Source organism: Miniopterus natalensis, chromosome X, assembly GCF_054644295.1.
Source record: "Miniopterus natalensis isolate mMinNat1 chromosome X, mMinNat1.hap1, whole genome shotgun sequence".
Classification (NCBI taxonomy): Eukaryota; Metazoa; Chordata; class Mammalia; order Chiroptera; family Miniopteridae; genus Miniopterus; species Miniopterus natalensis.
In genome coordinates this window covers 105,908,876-105,936,597 of record NC_142103.1, presented here as the reverse complement: position 1 = coordinate 105,936,597, position 27,722 = coordinate 105,908,876, and the positions used below count along the sequence as shown (strand labels likewise).

Sequence of the window (27,722 nt, the reverse complement as noted above, 5' to 3'; positions counted from 1 at the left end):
CCTGGCCGCAGGGCCTCCCAGCGGTAGCCACCGGCTGCCTGAGCCCAGTGGAGCTGCTTGGGGAGGGACTCAAGGGTCCGAGAGATAGAGGCTGCGGGAGCGCGCTGGAGGTGCTGGGGACACAGGGGTGCGGCGCGTGGAAGCCCCTGGGGCGCAGTTGGGGATCCGGGAACCAGGGCGCAGAGGAGGGGCGAGGTGAGGGGGGTAGGGAGGCGCAGAGGTGGACCTGAGTTGAAACAGGTAACCGCGTGCCATTGGGTCAGGGTGGGGCCACCGCCCCCAGGAGAGAAACGCAAGGGCGGGGCGCACCGGGTGGCGCGGGGCTCGGGAGCCTGGAGAAAGTGTGGGGCGCGGCGGGGGCGCTGATGACTCCGGGGCCGACAGGGGGTGAGGGGAGCGTGGCCGGGAGGCCGAGGCTGTCCCCGAGCGCAGAGGAAGAGGCGTGGGGCGCAGGGGTCATGGAGGTGGCCGGGGTTCAGCTGCGCCCAGGTGGCACGGAGCGAGCCGTGGGCAGAGGGCTGGAGCTGCAGCCACGGGTGTGTCCCGCAGGCCGGGAACTCAGCGAGGGTCCCCTGGAGACGACGCTTCTGCCAGGCCCGGCTGGAGGCCGGAGAGTCCCCCCAGCGCGCCCAGGCGCACGTCGGCCCGTCGGTGCCCAGGGCGCACGGAGCCTCGGACCATGCCGGGTGAGTGAGAGAGCGAAAGCCCCTTCCTTTCAGCCTCTCGGTTCCCGTTGGCACGCGTGAGGTTAGTCTGCGCTGGGGAGACCCTCGCTGTGCCCCCAGGATCTCCCCAACTCCCCCCACCCCCTATTTCCCATTGTCTGCTTCCCCGAAGTCTCCCAAAGTTGGAGATGCTGGAGGCGCCCGGTGGGGTTGGAGATTCGGCAGCTGGAAGGGGGCGGTTTACAGCGTGTTGGGGGCATTCAGATTTCATATTTTCCGTAAAAAGTAGTTCTGGGGCTCTAGGCGGTTTTGCTCAGTGGTTAGAGTCCGCCGGGGGGACTGAAGGGTCCCAGGTTCGAGTGAGGCCAAGGGAACGAACCCCGGTTGCAAGGCTCCATTTCCGGCCCGAGGAGCCAGGCAGAAGGCAATCAATGGATGTGTCTCTCTCACACTCATGTTCCTCTCTCTCTCTCTCCCTTCCCTCTGAAAAGCAATGGAAGAAAATATCCTTGGGGGACGATTTAAAATAAAAAAGTCGTTTTCTGGGGATTTCCAGGGGTGAGTTTCTTGGTCAAAGCATAGAAGTGTCTCAGATTCTTACTGATGGAAACAGATGGGAAGACGTTTTGGCCCCCAAAACTCTGGGAGGACAGTGCCTGGAGGTTCTCCTGAGTCGGGACCATGATGGTATTTAGTTAGTCCCATAAAAATCGGGGGCAGCAGGGCAGCAAGCTTGTGATGGGTGGGGGGTGGCTGGGTGTTTGTCAAAGTTTGGTCCCCAAGGCCTCAGATTCATTCCTCTGTGTCCGCCTTTGGGTTTGGTGGAGGGCAGATTTGGACAGTTGACTTCAGAGGCCTAGAATGGGCACGTGGACCCACAGGAATGATGTCGGCTCTGTTTGCATCCGTAAGACAACCCGGCTCTTGGGCCAGACCAGAGCTGGTCATTCACAAGCAACATTATTTTATTTATTTATTTTTGAATATTTTTTTAATTGATTTTTAGAGAGAGAGAGGAAGGGAGAGGGAAAGAGAGAGGTAGAAACATCAATGAGAGAGAATCGTTGATCAGCTGCCTCCTGCATGCCCCCCACTGGGGATGGAGCCCACAACCCGGGCAGGTGCCCTGACCGGGAATCGAACCTGTACCTCCTGGTTCATAGGTCGACACTCAACAGCTGAGCCATGCCAGCCAGGCCACAAGCAACATTAAAAAAAAATTATTTAAGACACTCAGTGCTTAGAGTGTCTCCCTGCACACAGAAGGGTCTCAGGTTTGATTCCCAGTCAAGAGCACTTACCTGGGTTTCTGGGTTTTAGGTAAGATCCTTTGCCTTGCTTGGGGCACATGCGAGAGGCAACCAATCGATGTGTCTCTCTCCCTTTGATGTTTCTCTCTCTCTCTCTTTCCCACTCCCTCCCTCCCTTTCACTTTCCCTAAAAACTAATGGAAATATATCTTCAGTTGAGGATTAACAACAAAAAGGGAAACCGTTGGGGCAGAGGGAGAAGGGCCGTCTTCCTGAGCGGTGGTGAGATCTCTCTCGGAGCAGAAGCAGAAAGGACTCCCTGTTCCACAGAGCGGCTTGGAGCTTGCTCTCCAGGGTGAAACACCAGGCTCCCCCGCAAAGCTTGAGGGGCCCATATAAATGGCAGCATTGAGCCCTGGACATTTGGACATGTCCCCATCAGCCCTGGAACCAGGCAGAAGCCCCGCTGTGGGTTCTCAGCTCTTTGCAGGAAACAAACACACCTTTCAGTGCAGGGCAGGCCGGCGAGAGGAGGAAGCTGCCCATGTTTTCTCAGGGGCCGGTTGGAAGATGGGTTGAGTGGCACACAGGCCAGACATAGACATAAACATTTCTCACAGGCTCCTTGTAAACCTTGTAGCCACCAAAATCTTCAGGCTGAGCTCAAAGTTGCGAGAATATAGTTGTTTTTTTGGGGGGGGAGGGTTAATCCTCACGCAAGGATATTTTTTCCATTTGATCTTTAGAGAGAGTGGAAGGAGGGGGGGCGAGGGAGAGAGAGAGAGAGGGAGAAACATTGATGTGAGAGAGACACATCGATTGGTTGCTTCCTGCACGTGCCCTAGTCAAACCTGCAACCCAGATAGGTGCCCTTGACTGGGAATCGAACCTTTGACACTTGGGTCCATGGGCTGATGCTCTAACGACTGAGCAATACCAGCCAGGGCGAAAGGCGGCCTTTGGATAACTGCGGATGTTGTTTGGGGCCACCCCAAAACTCCCTCACTGGTAGCTTCTTCCATGGGAGGCTGTAGCAATGAATTTGCATCCTCTGTTACATTAAGATCCACTGGTGTCACTTTGTAGTTAGATTGTGAGGGTTTGCAACATTGTATCCAACCTTCAGAGTGTGCCTTGGAGTCTCAGGGGTCGGCAGAGAGAGGGCTTTTTCCCATCGCTGGTGCTGTCTCATCATTCGATTTGTAAGATCGATAGTCTCTTTCCATCGTCAGCAAAGAGAAAGTCGAGTAGCTTTTTTTATGAGAAAAGTTGGGGGACTCCCTTCACCACTGAGTGCTGGGTGGATAGAGTCCTTCTGATATCTCGAGAAAAAGAATTTCCTGAGACTCGCACAGGAGAATGAATGATTTTTATTTGGGTGGAACTACCTCCCTGGGTTTCCAAAGTTCCATTTCCCTTATTCCAGTCCTGGAAGAGGTGCAGCTGGGGATTCAGCAGAGCTAGAAGCAAAGCCAGTGTCCAGAGCCGGGTCCAGTTCAGCACCAGGCTAGTTGCAGCCTATTGTGTGTGGGGTCCACAGGGGCATGAGCCACACAGGGGAATGCAGGGGAGCATTTGAAAGCCAAGAGTCAACCAAGAGAGTGAACTCCTTTATTTAGGGGATTGCGTATCCCAAATTTCTTGCCCTGACAGTGGCCATGCCCATTTTGGCCAATGCCCTGTTCCCAGGTGTCACTGACAGGCAAGTACCTTCCCTAGTCCCCCCTCAACTTTACTGGGCATGCGTCTATCTCCCCCCTGTCCAGTCCCTTCCCCCAGCGATCAGCAGGAAATAGACTGGTGGCTCCCTGGGGCGTGTAAAGCTGTAGCTTCCTGGCGAAGCTGCCGAAAGGCCTGTAATACTTGCCTTCCCTTTGCTCCTTTCCTGTTATCAATAACTAGCTAATTACAACAGGGTCAGTTTTATAAACCCCGCTCTGTATGTGTAGCCCTGTCCCTATACTCAGTAAATCAGGCACCCCCCTACCTGCCTGCACCCCTTCACTCTGATGTAGGTGATCTTTGACTCTCCCCATGCCTCAACCATCTGGGTTCCCCACAGACCTCTCTGGTGATCAGCCTCGCCTCCCTGCACAGGCCATGGTGATTCCTCCTGCTCCCCAATCTCTCGGCTCCCCCCTGCCTTAGATGTTGGTGTTTCTCATTGGGAAGCAGCTAACGTGTCCACACCCAGTGGGTCGGAAACATGAGGTGGTAGAAAATCGAATTGTTGTGATCTCTTCAGCGAGGGGAACCCACTTGGATGTCTCCTCACCTGTCCAACTCCTCGTGGCCAAACTACGCTCCTCACATTTCCCATCAGATGGTTACGTCGATTTTATGTATCTGTAAATACTACCTGTGTCCCTAGAAAGTAAACACGGTGTTGTTTTAAGCCAGTTAAAAAAAAAAAAGAGATGGCTAGATATTTAGATGATAGATACATGATAATAGATAGATATAGATAGATATAGATAGATGATAGATGATGATAGATAGATAGATAGATACATAGATAGATAGATGATGATAGATAGATAGATAGATGATAGATAGATAGATGATAGATAGATGATAGCTGATAGGTAGATAGATAGATAGATGATAGATAGATAGATAGATAGATAGATAGATAGATAGATAGATAGATAGATAGATAGAGATAGATAGATGATAGATAGATGATAGATAGACAGATGATAGGTAGATATCTTTTGAGGTGCAGATGGAGTTCTGAAGTTGCTCTCTGTTACACTCCACTCACCACGGAAATGCCAGGAATTCTCCTAACTTCTCAATTCAAGAAAAAAACAACCAACACACCCCACCCACCAACAACGTGTAGACAGGACCCTGTCAGGACAGGCTCCTTTGGGACTCTACCCCAGTGGAATGTGACAGTCCAGGCATCAGCCCCAGGGAAACAGACCTCGGAAACCCCCCTCGTGCTGTTATATTTAGCCCGACTGTGAGTCTTGCTCCCTCCCTCCCTCCCTCCCTCGCTCCCTCGCTCGCTCTCAGTGCTGCCCGGGCAGGGCTGGGGGCCTGGAGAGGGGCCGCTCTGGTCTGTGAGACCTGAGGGCTGCAGGCTGTGAATTTTAATTTCCTCCAACTGCACGGCAGCCCCACAAGGCACAGATTTCTTCAAGCCTTCGTCTTTATCCTGGCAACAAGCTCGGGGGGGGGGGGGGGGGGGGGAGCAAGGGAGCAAGAAATACATTGTTTAAAAGTCCCTGGGAAGGTTAAGGTCCTGAGTATGTACTCAGGCTTAAAATTGCTATAAAGTGTATCTGCTGTTTGAGTTTCTCCCTCTCACGTTGAGACAGTAACCGGAGAACTCTGGGTGAACGAAACAATGTATCTTCTTTCTCCCCTCTCCTCCGCTTCTTAGATCCTTGAGTTGAAGTCTTTTCAACAACTGGCTGGTGCAGAATTTAATGGGTCCGGGCCCCTCTTCACAGGGCACCATTCTTTTGAGTTGGGGGATGGGCATCTTGGTTGGAGCTCAGATAATCCCACTGCTACTGCAACTTTCGCTTTGTTTTTTCCTTCCCTGCCCTAAGATTCAGATATTTGGGGTGAAGTTCTAAGACTCGAATGCAAAATAAAAGAAGGGGCTGTAGCATCAGGAAATTTTTATTTTTATTTATTGATTGCTTTTAGAAAGAGAGAGGAAAGGAGGGGGGGAGAGAGAAACACCGATTTGTTGTTTCACTTATTTATGCATTCATCGGTCGCCTCATGGATGCAGTCCTAGGTTGATTCTTGTACGTGCCCTGACTGCTGATCGAACCCATAACCTTGGCATATTGGGACAGTGCTCCAACCAATTGAGCTACCCGGCCAAGGCCTAGGGAATTTTAATTGTTCTCTGGTTGACTTGGTCTCATGTTTACGGTTCCCTCACATTACCCCTGTGTGTGTGTGTGTGTGTGCTTAAATGAAAGTACGTAGCCCTGGCTGGTGTGACTCAGTTGGCTGAGAATCATTCCATACACTGAAGGGTTGTGGGTTCAATTCCTGGTCAGCGCACATACCCAGGTTGCGACCTATCAATGTTTCTCACATCAGTCTCTCCCTCTCCCTCTCCCTCTCCCTCTCCCTCTCCCTCTCCCTCTCCCTCTCCCTCTCCCTCTCCCTCTCCCTCTCCCTCTCCCTCTCCCTCTCCCTTCCTCTCTCTTCTAAAATCAGTAAAAAATACATCCTCAGGTGAGGGTTAAAAATAATAATAAAAAATAAAATAAAATAATAAAATTTAAAAATATAAATGAAACATAAATAAATAAAATACAATTTAAAAATAAAGTAAAATAATAAAATAAAATAAATGAAAATACACATATAAACGGTTACCAATGAACATTTTAGAATACTAACCAGTTACTCTACAAGAGTTTTGAAGCTTAAGAGGGGATGTGGGGTGACCACCAACCCTGCCATCCCATGAGACCCACCAGGAGCGTAACCGGTGTTTCTGTGCATATCCACAGTGTCTGACCAGGCGTTTGTGACCCTGGCCACCAACGACACCTACTGCCAGGGGGCCCTGGTCCTGGGGCAGTCGCTGAGGAACCACAGGGCGACCAGGAAGCTGGTGGTGTTAATCACTCCTGACGTGTCCAACCTGCTCAGGTAAGACTTGGAGACACACCTGTGCCCTCCTGGCCTCTCCTCGTGTGGAATCAAGGTTGTCCTTGGTACGCTGGATGGTTGTCCCAGGGAGTGATGGTCCCAGGTAGACGTAGCAGCAAGGGCTGTTTAGATTTAAAAAGGGGAGCTCTGGTCTTAAGGAGGTTCTTAGTGGGGGAAGCAGGAGAACCCAGCAGCCACTCCTGAGGGACTATCAGGTGACACAGCCCACTTCTTGTTTGGGGGGTAAATGTGCAGAAGAATGAAAATCCACATGGAGCTTGAAAACAGAACGTTCAAGTTAAGCTGGGATCATCATGCTCAAATTCAGAGGAAGAGCGTACTTGTGCAGAAAAGTTATTGCAGGAAATGGGAAAATGAAGCTGGAAAACATCCAAAGTGTGCTTTTCATAAAATTCAGGAAATTAGGGACTCGTTGAGAAAAAGTGAGAGGAGACAACAGACTGAGTGGAAAATGATCTAGGCATGCAAAACAGGAACAGAGTGGGATGGGGAAATGTATTGAGTACATAAGATTATTTAAAAAATTAAGCCTTTCACCCGGCCAGTGTGGCTCAGTGGCTGAGCGACGATCTATGAACCAGGAGGTCACTGGTTCGATTCCTAGTCAGGGCACATGCCCGGGTTGTGGGCTTGATTCCCAGTAGGGGGCATGCAGGAGGCAGCCGATCAATGACTCTCATCATTGATGTTTCTATCTCTCTCTTTGCCTCTCCCTTCCTCTCTCTCTGAAATCAATAAAGACACACACACACACACACACACACACACACATATATATATATATAAATGTAAACCTTTTTAGAGAAATTATTAAACAAAATAAGATCTGCAGATTACAGAATCAATGCTATGGGACATGGGAGATCCTGCCAGTATCAGAAAAGAAGACAAGGACCCTGTAAAACACAGATGTACCCAATGAGAAGCTCAAAGCCAGTAAAATCATCTCAACCAACAAAGATGCACTTGGAGAAAAACGTCCTGTTTTTCTTGTTTCTCAATAAACAAAGATGTATTTGGAGAAGTACCAGAGAAAATTGAGCATGAGAAAACCAAAAAAAAACCCAAACCAAGACATACATATATATGAGAATTTTCAATATCGCAATGGTAATGTTATCTCTAGGCTTCCAAGATAAGAGCAAGCTTGTCTGCAAAGAGGGGAAAAAAGAAATCCAACTTCTTCATATAATATTAAAGGTCAGAGAATAGTGATGAGAGAGAGTCATGAAGCCAGTTTTAGGACAAATGACTTTTATACCCAACCAAGTTGACCATTTCTTGGGAAAGCAACAGGTAGAGATTCTCAAGCTTGGAACTACTTAGGATGCTTGTTACTGAAAAAATTGTTGGACTTTTTAACAGGTCAAGAGGCAAGTAAAAATGTAATGTTAAGAGTCAGTAACATTTTTTTTTTTTTCAGTCTTTCGGTCCACTCAAAAATTAAAATATTTAGAAGCAACATGAGGGGATGCTAGAAAGAGTTCAGTGTTGCAGACTGAGCTTGTTGTGTAGGATATGCTGTGTTTTTCACCATCACTGGGAGGGTTTAGGAACGGTGCCCTATGGTATATTGAAATCAAAAGATGCATTTGAAGGAAATTTCCTCTGTTTCTTGTTTCTCCATAAACAAAGTTTACGCCGTACAAGTGTGGAAGCCGGGGGAATTTTGTTTTGCAGGGACACAAACTGAGACCCACAGGCTCATCACTTCAAACAGACTGTATTCATGAAGAGATTTAATTCTACTTGTAGGAATTTATTTTAGGGAAATGGGCCGTACTGAACCAGAGAGTTGAAGGACCAAAATTACAGTGCTATTTGTAGCAATGTAGAGTGGTATTTCTCTGGCCCTCACCCCATGATCTTTAAAGAACCAGGAGGATGCCATAAATTCCATAAATAATTAAGCAGGAAGCAGGGGGATGATATTGGTGATGGAGTGGTACTTTCTTAGAGATAAAGTTTCTTTCAACATTGTGTGATGAGAAATCACAGATACTATTATTACTTTGTGAAGACTTACCCGAGGATATTTTTTCCATTGATTTTTTTTTAGGGACAGTGCAAGAGAGCAGGGTGGGGTGAGAGAGAAACATTGATGATGTGAGAGACACATCGATTGGTTGCTTCCTGCACATGACCCAACGGGGGCCTAGGATTGGACCTGCAACGCAGGTACATGCCCTTGACTGGGAATCGAACCCACCATCCTTACTTAGGTCCATGAAGCAAAGCTCTAACCACTGAGGCAAACCAGCCAGGGTGAGAAATCACAAATAAATGTAGAGTACCACAAAAAGCTACTACTGAATATCAAAAGATAGACTCAGAAGCTCCAACAACTGTGTGATGATAAGAGTTTCGTAAAGAAAATAAAAGGCAGAGGGAATGAAGTAGAGGAAATAACCGACATTGAATTTCAACTCTGAGAAAGGATATTAGATTGAGCATTTTCCGTGATATTGAGCTGATGTCGCAAAGTTCTGGGGCAAAACCATCCTGAAAAGAGATGTCTGTGTTCAACCCAATTCATGTAATTCGAGAGCAAAATAAAGATGTTTCAGATATGCAGAAGCTCAAATATTTTGTTCCTCAAAGAACCTTTGAGGGGAAAAAAAAATTACCTGAAGGGATACTCAAGCAGGTTGAAATGTGAATCCAAGAAAGAACAAAGAGTTTTATACAAAGCACTGCTAAACAAATAAATGAATGCATCTGAAATAGAATCTAAGCAAACATAAGTAAATCGACGGAAGGGAAGCAGATTCCACTTTGATAAAAGCTAGAGTCTTGCTTTGGAGTCTCAAACTTGTATGCGACTAACAATGTGAGTCGCAAATACGAAAAGCAAACACTGGTAGACATGGCCGTGAACATCGGTTGGCTGCTACCTCCTCAGCCTTCGATCCTCACTGCCAGGCATTTTGCAAGGAGAGAGAGGTGCCTTCCTAACACCTAACCTGAATCAGTCTTTCTTAGGATATTTATTTTCCATTAATTTTTAGAGAGAAGGGGGGGAGGAGAAAGAAGGAGAGAGAGAAACATCGATGTGAGAGTGACACATTGATCGGTTGCTTCCCTCACACCCCTCATCCGGGTCCTGGGATCGACCTGCAACCCAGGTACATGCTCTTGATTGGGAATCGAACCTGGGACCCTCAGGTGCACAGGCCGACACTCTACCACTTAGCCACACCGGCCAGGGCAAGGGGTGTCCTGCTTAAGAGACCTATCTTCTGTTCGATGCTCTTCAGTTCTCCTGGTATTTGGTAAATGTCTCTTCTAGGGTCATCCTTTCAAGGATGTTCGATGAGGTCGTGGAGGTAAATCTGATAGACAGTGCGGACTATATCCACCTGGCCTTTCTCAAGAGACCTGAGCTCGGGGTCACCCTCACCAAGCTTCACTGCTGGACTCTCACCCATTACAGCAAGTGTGTCTTTCTGGATGCAGACACCCTGGTGAGTACAGCGGGATTGTGAGAACGAGGCGGCCCACATGTTGAGAAACCCGTGAGAGACCATCCTTCCCCATTCCTTCAGCAGGCTGCTACCTTTGGGTAGGTTCCCAGCAGGTAGCATGGATCTCTCATTCACATCAACATTTATTCTATCCAAAGATTGCCCTGGGTGGTGTGGCTCAGTGGTTATAAGAGTATTGGCCCATGCACCCAAGGGTCCCGGGTTCGATTCCCAGTCAAGGGTATGTACCTGGGTTGCAGGTTCAACCTCAGGCCCTGTACCCACCCCGACTGGGGATTGAACCCACAACCTAGCTATGTGCCCTGACCAGGAATCGAACCTGGAACTTTTTCATGTGTAGGATGATGCTCCATCCAACCCACCGAGCCACCTGGCCAGGGTTCTGTGCTATAGTTTTATACATCTGGCAATAGGTCTGTTAACACCAGCCTCATATCACAGATACATATGTACTATGTTGTGCTACAGTGTTTCAATGGCGATCACTTTGCAATGGCAACAATGTTACCACACAATAAGAATTTTCCAGGTCCCTGGGGCCATTGTCATATATTCAGTCCATTGTTGAGTAACATTGTTATGTGCACCTGACTGTACAAGTGTAAGAGAGAAAAAAAGTCTCTCAGAAAACTGGGCACAGGCTCGGCTGGTGTGGCTCAGTGGTTGAGCATTGACCTGTGAACCAGGAGGTCATGGTTCAATTCCTGGTCGGGGCACATGCCCGGGGTTGCCGGCTCGATCCCCAATAGGGAGCGTGCAGGAGGCAGCCGATCAATGACTCATCATTGATGTTTCTCTCTCTCTCTCTCTCTCTCCCTCTCCCTTTCTCTCTCTCTCTGAAATCAATAAAAATATATTAAAAAAAAAAAAATTGGGTGCAGGTTGCAATCCCCGAACACTCTTTGGCCCATCCTCAAGCCCCTCCTTCATTTCTCACCTGCGCACCGGAGGCCCCAGGTGAACGACTACAGGTTTCCGTGCCCTGCTCTTTCGCCAGGTGCTGTCCAACGTGGACGAGCTGTTTGACAGGAGCGAGTTGTCGGCAGCCCCGGATCCCGGCTGGCCTGATTGCTTCAACAGCGGGGTCTTTGTCTTCCAACCGTCGCTGGAGACCCACGGCCTCCTGCTGCAGCATGCCACCGACCACGGCAGCTTTGATGGTAGGTGATGGGACGTGGGAAATGTGTGGACCCATAGCCCTGCCCCGTGCCCATGTCTGCGACTGACGGCTTGACATCAGGGAGAGGCAGGGACCCAAGGATACGGCCAGCAGGTGGCAGGAAGAATGAACACGTCCTACTCTGTGGGCAAGAGACAGAGAGACCCATGGAAAATACCTCGTACAAGTAGAATGACTCCCAACCCTGATCCTACAGAGTGCGTAGGCCATCCTTTCTCTAAAGGGCCACGTGACACATTTTTTTTAAATTAAAAAAAATGTTTTTATTGATTTCAGAGAGAGGAAAGGAGAGGGAGAGAGAGGCCTTGATCGGCTGCCTCTTGCACGCCCCCTACTGGGCATCGAGCCTGCAACCTGGGCATGTGCCGTGACCGGGAATCGAACCTGTGACCTCCCCGAACCCTCAACCTACTGAGCCGCACTGGCCTGGCCAGAGAAAACATTTTTTTTAGCGATGTCTGTTGCAAATATTTAACTCTGCGTTTGTAGAGTGAAAGTAGTCGTTGACAAGACTCCACCCAATGCACCTGTGTCCCAATAAAACTTTATTTGTAAAAAAAGAAACGCAGACTTTAGTCGGCCAACCCCTGATGTAAAAAGGAAAGGAAGAATTAAATGGAGCCGACCCGGCGCCAAAAACGTGACTCAAAGGGCATTGAAGAGATGGAAAAAAATCGCTAGGGTGTTTATAATGTTAAAAAAATATATTCGATATCGATGAAGAATTGTGTCTGGGAAAGAAAGGGGGCCCTAAGGAAGCCGGCTGACTTGCTGCGGGGAAAAAAGTCGAAGTTTGAAGACTAGGCCGTTTTATTATGTGTGGTTTGGTTATCAGTGGAGAATTTTGGAGAGAATACGGGTTTTTAAAATTCATGGAATGGCATTAATGGTGTTTAGTTAATGGCATCAGTTAATAGGATTAAAGCTATGACCATAAACGGCGTTGATGAAAAGTAATGAATAGTATTACCACTAGGGGTAATTTATTAATCGCTGCTGGCGATTAATAAAAACAAACGGCGTCCTACTTGGAGACAACGACAACGTTTAACTTAGCAGGCAGAGAGGAGAGGTGCAGTCAGTGACCTTGAATGCCCTTCGAATGCCCATCGCACCCTCTCAGCACCTGGAGCCCCCCTTTCTTAGCTCCTCTGGGTGTCTGTTCACCGTTTTAGGGGCTGACCAAGGCCTGCTGAACAGTTTCTTCAGCAGCTGGCCCACAGCGGACATTCGGAAGCACTTGCCCTTCATCTACAACCTGAGCAGCAACACCGCCTACACCTACAGCCCCGCCTTCAGAAAGTGAGTGTCCCCCCCACCGGGTGCCCACATCACCAGGAGCAAGCTTCTCACTCAGAATCTACATCAGCTTTTCGGGAAACAACAAAAAATTAAGTCCCCCCCCCAATGGCTCATAATTATAAAATCATCCTTGGGGCAGTGGTTCCCAAAGTGTTGCCCAGGGAACTCCTGCTGGGGGAGGGGGCGTTCCCCGCAACACTTCCCAGGGTCTGCAAAGTCAAAAGAATTTTTTAAAAAAATAATAATAATTCTGAGATGGTATTTCCCTTTCTTTTTCACTCTCCGTTTTTCATAAGCATCCGGTGGGATTTTTACAGGAACTACAGGGAGTGATAAAGCAATGCACTGAATGGAGACAGGGTTTTTTTAAAAAAGAGCTTAAAACGGTCAATGTCAGCCTTTTTATAATTTTTTTTTGGAACACAGATATTCTAAAAATAATTTTAATATCTGTAATCTGCAATACGCATGAATGTTGTTAATATTATAAATTGATATTAACCTATAATGGGTTGATTGCTTTCCAGTGAATCGATAAATACAGTTTCTAACTCCCCAGTTTTAACTTTTTCCTGTAAATGCGTGTAGATAGAATTCACAAGAACAAAGCTTTTGGAGTCCCCAGTGGTTTTTAAGAAGGTCAAGAGGCCCGGGAACTGAAACGTTTGTGCTCTGTTACTGTACCCACATAGTTATAAACGAAAATTGAAAATCTGAAGACAAGTCTTCAGATTTCCAGAGCTTGCTTTTTTTCTTTTTTCTTTTTTAAATCTTCCCCCAAGGATATTTTTTCCCTTGCTTTTCAGAGAGAGAGGGAGAGAGAGATAGAAACATCAATGATGAGAGAGTCATGGATCGGCTGCCTCCGGCCCGCCCCCGACTGGGGATCGAGCCTGCAACCCAGGCATGTGCCCTGACCCGGAATTGAACCCTGACCTCCTGGTTCATAGGTCAATGCTCAACGGCTGAGCCATGCCTGGCCGGGATGATTATTTTTTAGATGCATGCATACATGCGTAAGTAAGTTTATAAATAAATGAATAAATATATATAGAAAGATCGACAGATAGATACTATATCTTTGCACAAAATAACTACAAGTCAAAGTGGTTGTGATTCCACAATTGTCAATACCCCACAAGACATCTCTTTGACGGGCCTCGTGGTTCTGGTTGCTTTCTGTGCGTGTCTGGACCCTTGCAAGCAGAAAAACTTCTCTGTGTTTTCTTCTCAGATTTGGCTCCAGTGCTAAGGTGGTCCACTTTTTGGGGTCCACCAAGCCTTGGAACTACAGGTATAATCCGCAGACCGGCTCGGTTTTGGAGGAAGGCTCTGGGATGGCCGCCCAGCACCAGGCGGCCTTTCTCAACCTCTGGTGGAGCATCTACCAGCGCAGCGTCCTGCCTCTCTACAGAAGCATCCGGGACGGGCAGGGCCATGCATCTCTGAGACACACAGTGAGTGGCGGGAATTCCCTTCGAATGAATGCAAGAGTTGAGAACAGACTGAATAATACTGTCCTAACTTGGCCCTGGCCGGTGTTGCTCAGTGGTTAGACCACCAGCCCCCCAGACCAATGGGTCTCAGGTTCTATTCCCACCCAAAGGACACGTGCCTGGGTTGCAAGTCCCATTCCCGGCTCTGATCGGGGCAACCAATCCATACGTGTCTCTCACATCAATATTTCTCTCTCACTCTCTCCCGCTCGCTCCTTTACTTCCACTCTCTCTAAAAATCAATACAAAAAAAATCCTCGGGTGACGATTAACAAATTAGTAATAGTAACATTGTAGCAACATCGCATGGTGGTAATAGTAATATTGTAGCAACTTTGCATGGCAGTAATAGTAATATTGTAGCAACTTTGCATGGTAGTAATAGTAATATTGTAGCAACTTTGCACGGCAGTAATAGTAATATTGTAGCAACTTTGCACGGTGACAGAGGGTTTCTAGACTTATGGTGGTCATCGCATTGAAATGTCACGTCACTATGCTGTACCCTGGAAGATAATATGATATTCTATGCCATCTATGCTTTAATTTACAAAATTTTATTTTTTATTTTTTTAAACATATCTTTATTGATTTCAGAGACAGGAAAGGAGGGGGGAGAGAGAGAGAGATAGAAACATCAATGATGAGAGAGTCATTGATCGGCTGCCTAGCCCGCAACCCGGGCATGTGCCCTGACCGGGAATCGAACCCGGATCTCCCGGATCCTAGGTCAATGCTCAACTGATGAGCCACACCCAGCCGGGCTAATTTACAAAATTTTAAGCAATGAACTAAGAGCTTGGCTGCTGTGGCTCAGCTGGTTGAGCACCATCCTGTCCACGAAACGGTCGCAGGTTCGATTCCCACTCAGGCCACATGCCTGGGTTGTGGGCTCGATCCCCAGTAGGGGGAGTGCAGGAGGCAGGCAATCGACAAGTATCGTCATTGATGCCTCTCTCTGTCTCTCTTCTTCTTTCTCTCTAAAAAAAAATCAGTAAAAGCCTATTAATAAAAATAAACCAAGAGTTGAGAGCAGAGATAAATGCTCCACCATCAACACCGAGCGTATTTCCATCAAATCTGCCCCCTTCCGTCTCCACATACTGGATTTCACACAGAAAGATAATAGACAGGTGACCTTTTTTTTTTTTCTTCTATTTTTTGGCTCAAAATAATGATTCTAATGAGCCAAAATGCTGCTTTAATGTAGCGGACCGATGCATAAATCATGCAAAAAAATTAAATTATTTAAATTAGCTTCATTCATCAGGGAAAGAGCCTCCTCATAGATAAACGGCTGAAGATGACTGATTCCTGCATCACTTGAAGAGACACGTCCCAGTTTCCATTGTCCACTGAAATTGCAACCCGGGAACGTTTCTGAGAAGGAGTTTTTAAAAAATTGTTGATTGACACCCATTTGGTTTTTTTTTGAAAGAAATACAATGATAACCCTGCAGGCATGACATCATGAAGTGTGTGCTGTCAATTTAACATGGAACACAAGCGCCTTGCAAAAGGCCTTTTGAAAATTAGGTTTTAGGGAAGTATTTCTGGATAATTTATATATATATTTATTGATTGATTCTTTTAGAGAGACAGGAAGGGAGAGGGAAGGTACAAACATCAATGATGAGAGTCATGGATCGGCTGCCTCCTGCACGCCCCCTGCTGGGCATCGAGCCCACAGCCCAGGCGTGTGCCCTGACCAGGAATCGAACCCGTGACCTCGGGCGTCATGGATTGATGCTCAACCACTGAGCCACACTGTCTGCGAGGCCCTTGATGATTTTTTAAAATCAGCACATTGACTGGTACCATGGAGTCGAGTATCAGGAAATACATGGCTTGGGAAATCTCAAACAATTCTTCTTTTAACGTTGACAATGCTGCTTTTTTAAATGTTGTTTTTTGTTTTTTTTTTTTAAAAAAAGCCTCTCTGATTCTTTTTGTTGTTGTTAATTGTCACTTAAGGGTATTTTTCCCATAGTTTTTTTTTTTTTTTTTTTTTAGAGAGAGTGGAAAGGAGGGAGGGGGAGAGACATGGAGGTGAGAGAGACCCATCGATGGGTTGCCTCCCGCACACACCCCGACTGGGCCGAGGATCGAACCTGCAAACCCAGGTACATGACCTTGACCGGGAATCAAACCTGTCACCCTTTGGGTGCATGGGCTTATTTTTATTTTATTATTTTATTTTATTTTATTTTATTATTTTATTTTATTTTATTTTATTATTTTATTTTGTTATTTTATTTTATTTTATTATTTTATTTTATTATTTTATTTTATTATTTTATTTTATTATTTTATTTTATTATTTTATTTTATTATTTTATTTTATTTTATTATTTTATTTTATTATTTTATTTTATTTTATTTTATTATTTTATTTTATTATTTTATTTTATTTTATTATTTTATTTTATTATTTTATTTTATTTTATTTTATTATTTTATTTTATTATTTTATTTTATTTTATTTTATTATTTTATTTTATTATTTTATTTTATTTTATTTTTTATTTTATTTTATTATTTTATATTTTATTTTATTTTATTATTTTATTTTATTTTATTATTATTTTATTTTATTTTATTTTATTTTATTTTATTTTATTTTATTATTTTATTTTAAGCACTGAAGCTCTAACCACTGAGCACACCGCCCAGGGCTGTGTCTCGGATCCTTTGACACGAGCGAGCGAGCAGCAGATTCGTGTCTGTGTTTCCCGCCGGCACGTGTCGGCCCGAGGTTGCTTGTGAACGAAAGCACGAGTTAGCATCTGGTGGGCGGGAGGAATGACCACGCCGGGAGCCCCGCGTGGGCCTCTAGGACCTGCGCTCCACGCGGCTGTGCTGGGTGGGCCTTCTCGCCACAGAGGCTGCAGCTGTGTCCAGGGCCACCGGTCACCCTGTCTGTCCTGGGGGTTCCCTGTGCGGTCAGCCGGGGGTGGGGTGTGTCCCGCTCCGGGCATGGCCTGCTCAGGATGTTTATAAATTATGCATATGCCCTGGCTCTGCGGTTAGAGCTTCCGAAGGTGAGCTGAAGGTCCCGGGTTCGATTCCAACCAAGAAAACATACCTCAGTTGCAGGCTCCATCCCTGCCCCGGTTGGGGTGCGTGTGAGAGGCCGGCAACCCATCGACGTGTCTCTCTCACGTCGATGTTTCTCTCTCTCTGTCCGAAAAACCCTGGAAAAAAACATCCTAACGCGAGAATTAAAAACTGATAATATGAGTAAGTGTTGCTTAGATTCTTGGGGTCCCTTTCGCAAGCGCCTGGGGCATTCGTCGGCGAGCTTGTGTTGGGTAAATACGGACGGTTGGGGGAATCGCTGGGCACCCAGAGGACGGGATGGGCCTTGGGCCTCGGAGGGCGGCTGGAGAGTTGGAAAGACAGGTGCAGGAAAGCTCCCTAAGCCTGTCCTTTGTTTTGCGCAGGTTTGTCTCGGTGGCCCTGAGGTGCCGCCTGCAAATTCAGCACCTCACGCCCAGGAGCAGAGTGCAAATCCGGCAGCCAGGCCCGCTGACGAGCCTTTGGAGCCGACAGGGGTACTGAGTGACACCCCGCCGTCACCTGAAAGCGGCCACTCGGGACACGTAAGTACCTGCAGTGCTTACAGGTGGGGTGGAAAATCAGACGGCGGGTCCCCCCCGCGGGAGAGGCCAGAGAGGCTGCTTCCTGGGGTCCTGGGCTCCTGGAGCAGCGGGGCCCGTCTTTGGTGCGCCCTGGCATTAGGGGTCCTGAATTTATACAGATCATGGTGCAATTAAACGTCGTGGTAGAGCCCGGCCGGCGTGGCTGTGTTTTAAGGCAACGAGTGTATATCAACCACCTAAGGATAGGTGTACGGTGTGACCTCGATATTGGGGGAGCCTCAGAGCTTTGAAGCTTTGCCCCCCCCCCGCCACCCAGGGGCCAAGCGACGTGACCCTGTATCCTCAGAGGTCTCGCCAAACCCCCCGACTCGCATGAGACTTGCTCAGATGAAGGCTCACCGGTCATTTCTGCTGGGGCCGCCGAATTCTGTCCCCCGAGAAGAAAAGGTGCATGTTGTTTGCAAAACCAACAGAAAACGTCCGGCGAGCCTGCTGCCTCCTGAGCCCCAATTTCGGAGCGAACGCGTCGCGTGGCTGAATGCCTGGCGTTGGAGGATGTCTCATTTTAAACTTAGAGTTGTTCCGATCTCGTAGCCAGGGATGGATTTGGGGGCCGGGTGGAAGGAAAGTCACTTTTTTTTTTTCTTTTTTTTTTCTGGGTATTTGACATACATTTTGGGGGAGCTGCTGCTTGTTGATTGCAAACAGCCGTGGTTTAAATTTTGGTAAATGTCTCTGCGGAAGGCATCATACGGGAGGGACCGGTTATGTCCAGGCAGCTTCAGGCGTCGATAACATAAGAGTTCTGATGTCACACTGTTATCACCGGTGGAGGCGGGGTTCTCGGGGTGCAGCTGGAAGCAGCATTTCCGGAGGCCCCCACGGGCGGGTGAGATGTGGTAGAGAGGCTTTATTGGCCTGGAATGACATCCCTCGGTCCCGTCCTGGGAGAGGTGCAGCTGGGGGTTCTGCAGAACTAGAAGCAAAGCCAGTGTCCAGAGTGTCCATTTGCGGCCAAGTCCAGTCCAGCATCAGGCTCGTTCCAATGCATCAGTCCCGTGTGTGGGGGGTCTGCACGGCCTTTAGCCACATGGGAGAATTCAGGGGAGCAGGACCGTGAGAGCCCCCAAAGCCAGGAGTTAACCAAGAGAAACCAAGAGCGTGAACTCTCTTGTTTAGGGGGTTAATGATCGCAAATTTCTCGCCCTTGCAGGGGCCACACCTGTTTTGGCCAATGACCTGTTCCTAGGTGTGACTGGCTGCTGGGGGTGACCTAGTCCCCCCCCCAACTTTCCTGGGCATGCGTCTGTCTTCCGTCTGTTGGGCCCCTGGGGAGCGTAAAGTTGGTATCTTCCTAGATGCCAGGCCGGTAATATCGGCCTTCCCTTTGCTCCTGTCCTGTTCGTAATAATTAGTTCATTGCAGCGGGACCAACGCCCGCCCAGACGGGTTGAAAAGCCCCTCAGGTTTGGACAGTGAACACGGAGCGGGTAGAAAATGAAGTCTTTCCCTCGATTTTCATTGCTCCTGATATATCCTGAGCTCTGTAAGTGGAATGCCTCCCGGGAGTTAAATATAGGGCCTGAGCCAGCGCCAGGAATTTGAGGAATCTGCCCCGAAGCTCTCGTGTTATGTATAAAACTGCTCAGCCGAGGAGCCAGGGCTGTAAGGAGATTGAACGACGAAGGATCTCCTACCCTTTGGGGCAGTGGGGAGGGACCTGGAGAGTATTATGCTCAGTGAAATAGGCCCGTCAGAGAAAGAAAAAGCATCCCAGGGTCTCACGTGTATGTGGAATCTGATGAACATAATAAATTGACAAACACGATCGATCCAGAGACATGGAAGCATGGAGCAGACGGAGGGATTTCAAAGGGAAGGGGGTTGGGGAAGAGATGAACCTAAGAATTTAGATGTGTAGACGCATAATCCACGGACACAGGCAATCATGTGGGGAAGGCCCGGGGGTGGGAACCAGAGGATGGCGGACATGGGGGTAAAAAGCAGGGGGAAATATCTACAATCCTCTCAGCAATAAAGATTTTTTTTTTTTAAAAAAAACATATCTTTATTGATTTCAGAGAGAGGAAAGGAGAGGGAGAGAGAGGCAGAAACATCAATGATGAGAGTCATCGATCAAGCCCACAGCCGGGCATGTGCCCTGACCGGGAATCGAACCCCGATCGCCTGGATCCCAGGTCGACGCTCAACCGCTGAGCCACACCCGGCCGGGCAATAAAGATTTTTTTTTTTAAAAAAAAGAAAGAAAAATCAGAGTGACTGAGGCCAGACCAAAGAGAACACATGAGCCCAGCCGGTGTGGTTCAGTGGTTGATCGGAGAACCAAGAGGTCGCCGGTTCGATTCCTGGTCAGGGCCCAGGCCCTCGATCCCCAGGAGGCGGCCGATCCATGACTCTCTCATCATCGATGTTTCTGTCTCTCTCTCTCAAATCAATAAAAACATATTTGATAAAAGAAACGACATGAAACGTTTCGAGGACCATTAGATTCCGTAAGCGCCACTCAGAAAGCTCTTTGCGACGCAGATAGAACTTCGGTAGCTCTTCAGCTTTCAGAGTAAGAGGGAAACATTCGGGCGCCTGTCGTTCAGTGAAACTCACACGGGAGAAGGCTCAGGGGCTTCGGACTTGGGGCGTGAAAGGTTGAGTTAGGACAGAAGAGGGGGATACGGGCTTGAGGATCGGAGGGGAGGGAGGTGAGACTCAGCTGAGCCCACTGCTTTGGGCCCAAGTGGACGTCCTCTGGGTCTCAGAAGCTCTCCAGGGGGGGCGGAGTCCTTTGGGGGCTTTGTTTGCAAAACAAATAGTATTAAATGAGGTAATAGACCCCCGCCCCCCCTTATGGAGCTGGGAAATGGTCAGCCCTGGGGGAAAGGCGGGAGGTGAAACAAAGCCATTTAAATAAGTGAATAGAGACGCCAGCCCTCAACCGAGATATTTAAAACCTCGGTGGAATGAACAGAACATAAATAAAAAGCACTTGGGAGCACCTGCTTCTCAGGTCCTTCCACCAGGACCACCTTGGCAACCTGTGCATATCGGGTTAGGGCGACTGACATTTTTTTTTAAAAAAAAACAACCTCTACTGTTTGGAGATTTTATGATGAGCTTGAGTCTCTAAAAGCGATGAGGGTCCCAAGGCTTTTACAGGACGTACCTGTGATATATTTTATTATTTCAACCCTGGGGCGTCTCTGGAATTAATTACGCAATGACACTGCCACCTACTGGCCATTTCTTGAATTTTCCACTTTATTTGAAAAAATTTTTTTAACCCAGTGGGGGAGGGGCAATGTTCATGGTGTGTCTTTGTTTGTTTGTTTGTTTGTTTGTTTGTTTTAAGTTATTGGTTTTTGTTGTTCTTGGCACTGAATTTCACCCATAATCACTTTGGGGGGGCTGTCCAGTTTTTATAGCAAATTGATTTCGGCCTCTTAATGTACTCCTTTCCCTCTGCCCCAGGACCTTTGCACGTGCCGGCTCGTGTTTGCTCAATGTGTTCTTTTTCTCACCTCGGCTCCGGTCGTACTCCAGTCTGCTCCTCCTCAGATTTCATGTCAGGTGTTACTCCTCCGGGAGCCCTTTCCCCTTCGTGACGAGCTCGATCCGACCTTGACAAAGCTGCTCTTGGTTCCCCAGAGTTTTTCCTTCCTGGCATTTCTCATGGCTTGTCATCGTAGAGTCGGACAGTGAGGTGGGCTCAGGGCCGTGTAGATCATGCCTCAGTCTTTAGACCTAGCTCACCATGACGATCCATCGAATGCATAACTCCATGCCTCAGTTAATATAAGAATGAACTGGGCCGTCTTCAAAATGGGAATGCTAGGATCAGAGATTTGGGAGCTGGGGACAACCGGCCCGTCTCCACCTCAAGTCAACTCACTGGAAATATTTCTGAGATCATGTCCCGGGAATGTGCATTCCCAAGATTGAGACTCAGGTCTGCCTGGATGGGCCGAAGAGCCTGGGTGGGTGTCCGCCCCACCCCACCCCCACGATTTCTGCACCATGTTTGCCGTGAGGAGGGACAAACAACCCACATTCTCTGGTCTCTGTGGCTGATACCCATTAAGTTCCTCACTAGATCTTTTGGACGTTTCTGGACTCCAGCCTGTGGGCACAGGCTTGCGAGTAACCTTGACTCCTCCATCAGGGTGGGCTACCTGCTGCAACAAACATCCTCACATAAGTAAAACTCAATGACTTGCTTATGTCACAATTGGCCAAGTGGTAATGCTGTGTTTTGCCCTGGACGGTGTGTCTAAGTGGTTAGAGCATCGGCTTGTGCAGCAAGAGGTCGGGGGTTCGATTTCTGCTCAAGGGCACGTACCTGAGTTGCAGATTCAATTCTCGGCTGGGTTGGGGCACGTGGAGGAGGCAACCCATCGATGTGTCTCTTTCACATCAATGTTTCTCTCTCTTTCTCTCTCTCCCTTCCACTCTCTCTAAAAATCAGTGGAAAAAAATATCCTGAGGTGATGATTTAGCAGCAACAACATGAAAAGTATGTTCTGCTCCATGTAGTCATTCAGGGATCCAGGATCGTCCCGAGGTCCTGGTCCATCTTCTTGGAGATCAGCCCTTCTCAACCGTGGCTCCTTGAGAGAGAATTAGGCTCTTGTGCTAAAGCCAGTCTTTGGACATAATCTAGTGTTTCCTGCACATCTGGGAAGGTCTTAGCTGTGCATCATCTTTGGGAGCATTGAGAAAAATAGTCACGGGAATCGTTTCTCGTACGGTATCATTTTCTTGTGTTGAAATAGGTTGGGGAGACCTTGCTTCTCACATGACTTGTGGGGAGTTAGGGTAGCAAGAGTCCAACCTGACTCACATCCTATCTCCTCAATGCCATGGGTGAGACTCAGTCGCGCCCCCTTGTAGATGCAGGGACATCAGGACATGGAGATGGGTGTGAGCCCCAGATTAGGAGGCAGACAGAGGCATTGACGATCACGGCACTCTCTGCCCCGGACCTCATCCTCGACAAGTGACGTTTCCATCCTGGACGCAGAAAAAAATTAGTGGGGTGTTTTCCATTAAGCTGCATTCATTCGCGTGAAGGTGCCTGCTAACCTGCTTCTGTTTTGTTTTTATAACAGATGATAGGTTGGCCTGAAATTGAGACTTCTGTTGGAGTGGCGTATGACCCAGTGTCGCCAGCTTTGCCCCAATTCGCAGACTCCACAGGGACCCGAACCACCTCAGTACAGGTCATTTAAACACTTAAACACAGCCGTGTCTATCGGCAGCCAGGGTCAGGTTTGCGTGTCTGTGTCCACGGGCTATCCAGGAAAATGCCCCATTTTTTGTTTTGTTTTTTAAAATAATTGCTATGTTTTTTAAAATTGATTTTTAGAGAGAGAAGAAGGGAGAGGGAGAGAGAGAAACATTGATGAGAGAGAGTTATTGATCAGCTGCCTCCTGCACGCCCCCTACTGGGGATCCAGCCCACAACCCCGGGCATGTGCCCTGATTGGGAATCGGAACTAGGGACCTCCTGGTTCATGAGTGGATGTTGAACCACGGAGCAAAACTAGCCAGGTGCCCCCTGTCTTTTGTAATCACAACCTTTCTCAACGGTTTCCCCACAGAGCCAACATGGTATTGGGTTTGGTCTATATATTATCCAGGTGGAGAAGGTACCTGGGTATCTATTCAGATGTCACCTTTCACTATTATTAGGTTTCTGTTAGCCTTTGGATCATTTTCTTTTATCTGTGTTGGGAAAAATTAGAGAAAAAAACAAAAAACCCACACAACATAAATATGACATATATGTCTCCCTTAATTAAGAAAAAAAAAAATCAGTATGATTGTATGACTCCTGAGCTATCTTTAACAACAGCACTTAAGAAGAATGTGTTTCTCTTTTTTTTGTTTTCTAAATTTACCTTCCTGAATCCGGGCTTCTGGTCCTGCGTGTCATCAGAAGATTGAACCCAGATAGAGTCTTCTTTTTATTATTATTATTATTATTATTATTATTATTTTAAATTAAATTAAATATTTTCCATCACCATTTATCCCCTCTATGAGCTCTTCCATGTCCATCCACCCCCACAATCACCATGCTGTTGACCATGTCCATGAGTTCTCTCTCTCTCTCTTTTTTTTTTTTTTTGCATTTTTTGGCTCAATCCCTGCATCCCCCCAACTCCAGCTGTCTGCCTGATGTCTATCTATGAGTTTCCAGACAGACTCTTCTTACTAAAATGATTCGCAGGCCCTCGTCTACAGAAGATTCAACGCAGATAGAGTTTCTTACTCTCCCTGGGAGACTTATCTTCGTAAAACCTTCCGTAGGTGTTTGCTCTCAGCGAACAGAATCCCTCTCTGAAAAGTTAACATGGAGCCCAGCAGGCATGGCTCAGCAGTTGAGCATCGACCCAGGAGATCGCGGTTCGATTCCTGGTCAGGGCACATGCCCGGGTTGTGGGCTCCATCCCCAGCCGGGGGCGTGCGGGAGACAGCCGATCAATGACTCTCTCATTATTGATATTTCTCTCTCTCTCCCCCTCTCCCTTCCTCTCTCTGAAATCAATAAAAAACATATTTTTAAAAACAAAGTTACCATTGATCCATCGTATAAAAACTTGTAGCATCTCATCTTACATAAGAAACCCTCAGGGAAAAGCTAGGATCAGAAACGGCCATCTGGTATACCCGTTCGTTTTAATTTTCACCAGCAGGAAAGAGTTGTGTGTCATTTTGGTTAAGACTAACCACGGATGGTTATGTTTCTAGCAGCCAGCGGATCATGCAGGAGGTGGCCCTTCCGAGGAATCCATGGAACTAAGCCAGGATCCCCCCGTCAATGTCACCAGGGACCCCAGCCCTCAGGATGCGTTGGAGGTGGTATCCCAGCCATTGCTTGCTCGCTGCTCCTGCTGGGTGCCGTTTGCCATCACCGGGGCTCTTTGCATGCACGAACCTGCTGTTACTTCGATTTCCGGCCTCACTTGGTTGAAATAGAGTCTCCCTGCCTCTCCTGGCACCTTCGATCCATCTGTCTTCTCTCCAGCCTGGATGCTTGGTCCCCTCGCTCTTGCCTGTCCTGAATAATCATACCCTTTCTCTCTTTCAAAGCTGTTTTGCAAAAGTTAATTGGCGTTGGGGAGCTATGCTCTGTTTTGCGATAGAGAGAGCACGGAAACCAATGCCCGGCGACCCGTTGTATAAAATCATTCGTGCCGGGAAAAGTGTACTGACCCCCGGTCAGAACCTTGTATGACCGTCCCCTGAGGATAATACGGAAAAGAATCCACTGCCTAAAAAAAAAAAAAAAAAAAAAAAAATCTTGGAAAAATTAGGACTAAGATTTTGGTAACAGATGGGAAATTGAATAAGTGATGTGTTCATAGCAACATTAGTTTGCCCGACTTGGTCCCAGATTGTCCTTTCAATTCTTTAGCAAGTAGTTGATTCCTTAAATATTAATAGAATTTGGGGGTGAATCTTTTGACCCACACCGAGCACGCAACGATTTCGTCTTGAGAGAACCAATGAAAGATGCCGTCTCCATGACCCTTCCTCATACAGATGATCTCGTCTTAATCATCACGCTCTCTGTGGGTGCATTGAATGAAAGTGTTTGATAATGTTTTTTGTTTTTTGATAATGTTTTTTGTCTTTGTTAGATCCTAACAAAGATCTAATTGCCCAAGTTGGTCTTTAAATAATAGGAAATATAGTTTTCTAGTTGGGCGTTGGACTTAGGATGAAAGTTTGTACTGAACGTGTAGGTGTCTTGGTGTAGTCAAGCTGCTATAACAAAAATTGCCATAGCCCAGGGGCTTATAAAGAATAGATGTTTATTTCGTGCAGCTCGAGGCTAGAAGTCCAAGATCAGGGCATGAGCAGATTTGGTGCCTCGTGAGGGCATCTTTCCGATTCACCGATGGTGTCCTCTCACTGGGACCTCACGTAGTGGAAGGGATGAGAGAGCGTTGTGGGGGTCTCTTTTATAAGGACCCTGATCCCATTATGAGGGTTCCACCCTCATGACCTAATCACCTTCCAAAGGTCCCACCTCCTTATATCCTCACCTTGGGGGTTAGGTCTCAACCCAAGAGTTTAGGAGAAGACACGAGCCTTCTCTCTGTAGCAACATCTATTTGGAGTTGGACCTATTACATAATAAAGAATTTAGTCTTGGCCGGTGGTTAGAGCATCCGCCGGTGGACTGAGGGGTTATGGGTTCGATTGTTGGTCAAGGGCATGTACCTGGGTTGCGGGTTCGATCCCGGGTACGTGTGGGTGGCAACCGATCAATGTGTCTCTCACATTGATGTTTCATATCAATATAGGTGTCTGTGTGTAAAATGGTTTGGTGGCTAGACATGAAAACAATTCTTTTATTTAATTGAATTTATTGGGGTGACATTGGTTAATATAATTATATAGGTTTCAGGGGTACAATTCTATAATGCATCATCTATATATTATATTGTGTGTTCACCACCCCAAGTCAAGTCTCCTTCCGAGTCTCCTTCCATCACCATTGATCCCCCCTTTACCCTCTCCTACCTCCCCCACCCTCTTTCCCTCTGGTCATCACCATACTGTTGTTTGTGTCTATGAGATTTTTTTTTTCTTAATCCCTTCACCCTCTCACCCAGCTCCCAACCCCCTTCCCTCTGACAGCTGTCGGTCTGCTCCCTAAATCCATGAGTCTGTCTCCACTTTGAAAACAATGCTTAAGAAAAAGTGAACATATGTGCAATTATATTTTATAACATTGCAAAATACTTAGGTAAAAGACATCTTATAATAATATTATATAGAGCCCTGGCCGGTGTGGCTCAGTGGCTGAACACTGTCCCAGGCACCAGGAGGGTCTGTTCAGTTCCCAGTCGGGGCACATGCTGGGGTTGTGGGCTCCATCCCCAGTAGGGGGCATGCAGGAGGCAGCCGATTGATGTTTCTCCCTCATTGATGTTTCTCTCTCTCTCCCCCTCTCTCCCTCTGTCCCTAAAATCAACAAAAACATCTTTTTGGAAAAAGAATATTATCCCCAGTAGGGGGAGTGCAGGAGGCAGCTGATCAATGACTCTCATCATTGATGTTTCTCTCTCTCTCCCTCTCTCTTCCTCTCTCTGAAATCAATAAAAACATATTTTTAAAAAATTAAAAAACAACAACAACCAAAAGCCATCTCCCGTTGACGTGTCTTCCCCAGGTGGACCTGGCCATCTCCATTTCCGAGATTTCCATTGAAGAAAAGGTCAAGGAACTGAGTCCCGAGGAAGAAAGGCGGAAGTGGGAGGAGGGCCACATCGACTACATGGGGAAGGACGCGTTTGCCCGCATTCAGGAGAAGTTGGACCGGTTTCTGCAGTAACCCCGGGCGGTTGTGCGGTGTGGAGTGTGATTCCACCATTTTTCGTTGTGTGGATGTGTCCTCCAGGCCTTCCAAAGGCTGTTTAACTATGTGCCTCTATTTATGGTTATTTATGGTTGACCAACTTGAGTGCCTCACAAAAATAACATAGACCATGAAAAAGCCAGCTTGAAGCCCCCTGCTGATCTGAGCTCCCCACCCCTTCTCGGCTTCCTTGCGAGGTCAGGTGGACTTCTTACCTTGCCAGCAAAAGCAGCAGGTAGACCTCTGACAATGGTCTTCCCAGAGGAGCTTTGGAGTGCTGCCCTGGAAGGTGCTACTGTGTCTATCCCGTGTGGGGTTTAACATCACCACAGGTTGTCTCCTGTCCCTAAGCAAATAACAGTAGTAATGTGAATTTAGTGCCTCGGGAACCCTCAACTATGAACATCTTTGTTTTCAGGACTCAGTAAATGTTCAGACATCTTGAGTGTGCGTCTCGTAGACCTTGCAAAGCATATCTGAGAAAGACCACGGCTGCCGTTTCTGTTGTATAAAACCCAACAGGACTTTGGAAGGCCATGGACAGTTGCCCGATTTGGGAAATGCCACAGATATTTGGAAGAAAGATGCTAGATGACTTGGGAGGAGTAACCAATTTCAGAACTGGTTTACCATCCATCCATCCATTCACTCAACTATCCATCCATCCATCCATCCATCCATCCATCCATCCATCCATCCATCCA

At 47.3% G+C, this 27,722-nt stretch overlaps 1 protein-coding gene across 5 annotated transcripts; it reads left to right on the top strand.

Annotated features, from left to right (window-relative positions):
- On the top strand, nucleotides 1-27,722 carry GYG2 (glycogenin 2). Of its 5 annotated transcripts, none has more exons than XM_087813611.1 (11): nucleotides 1-110; nucleotides 550-686; nucleotides 6,406-6,547; nucleotides 9,858-10,032; nucleotides 11,051-11,213; nucleotides 12,409-12,535; nucleotides 13,770-13,992; nucleotides 17,475-17,633; nucleotides 22,754-22,858; nucleotides 24,402-24,506; nucleotides 26,833-27,722. In XM_087813611.1, exons 2-11 carry the CDS (start codon nucleotides 680-682, stop codon nucleotides 26,992-26,994), a joined length of 1,368 nt encoding a protein of 455 aa, XP_087669737.1. In that variant the 5' UTR covers nucleotides 1-110; nucleotides 550-679; the 3' UTR covers nucleotides 26,995-27,722. The 5 variants fall into 5 exon arrangements, with proteins under 5 accessions (XP_087669737.1, XP_087669736.1, XP_087669734.1 ...); XM_087813610.1 differs by having other exon boundaries at nucleotides 24,399-24,506; XM_087813608.1 differs by having other exon boundaries at nucleotides 22,754-22,864.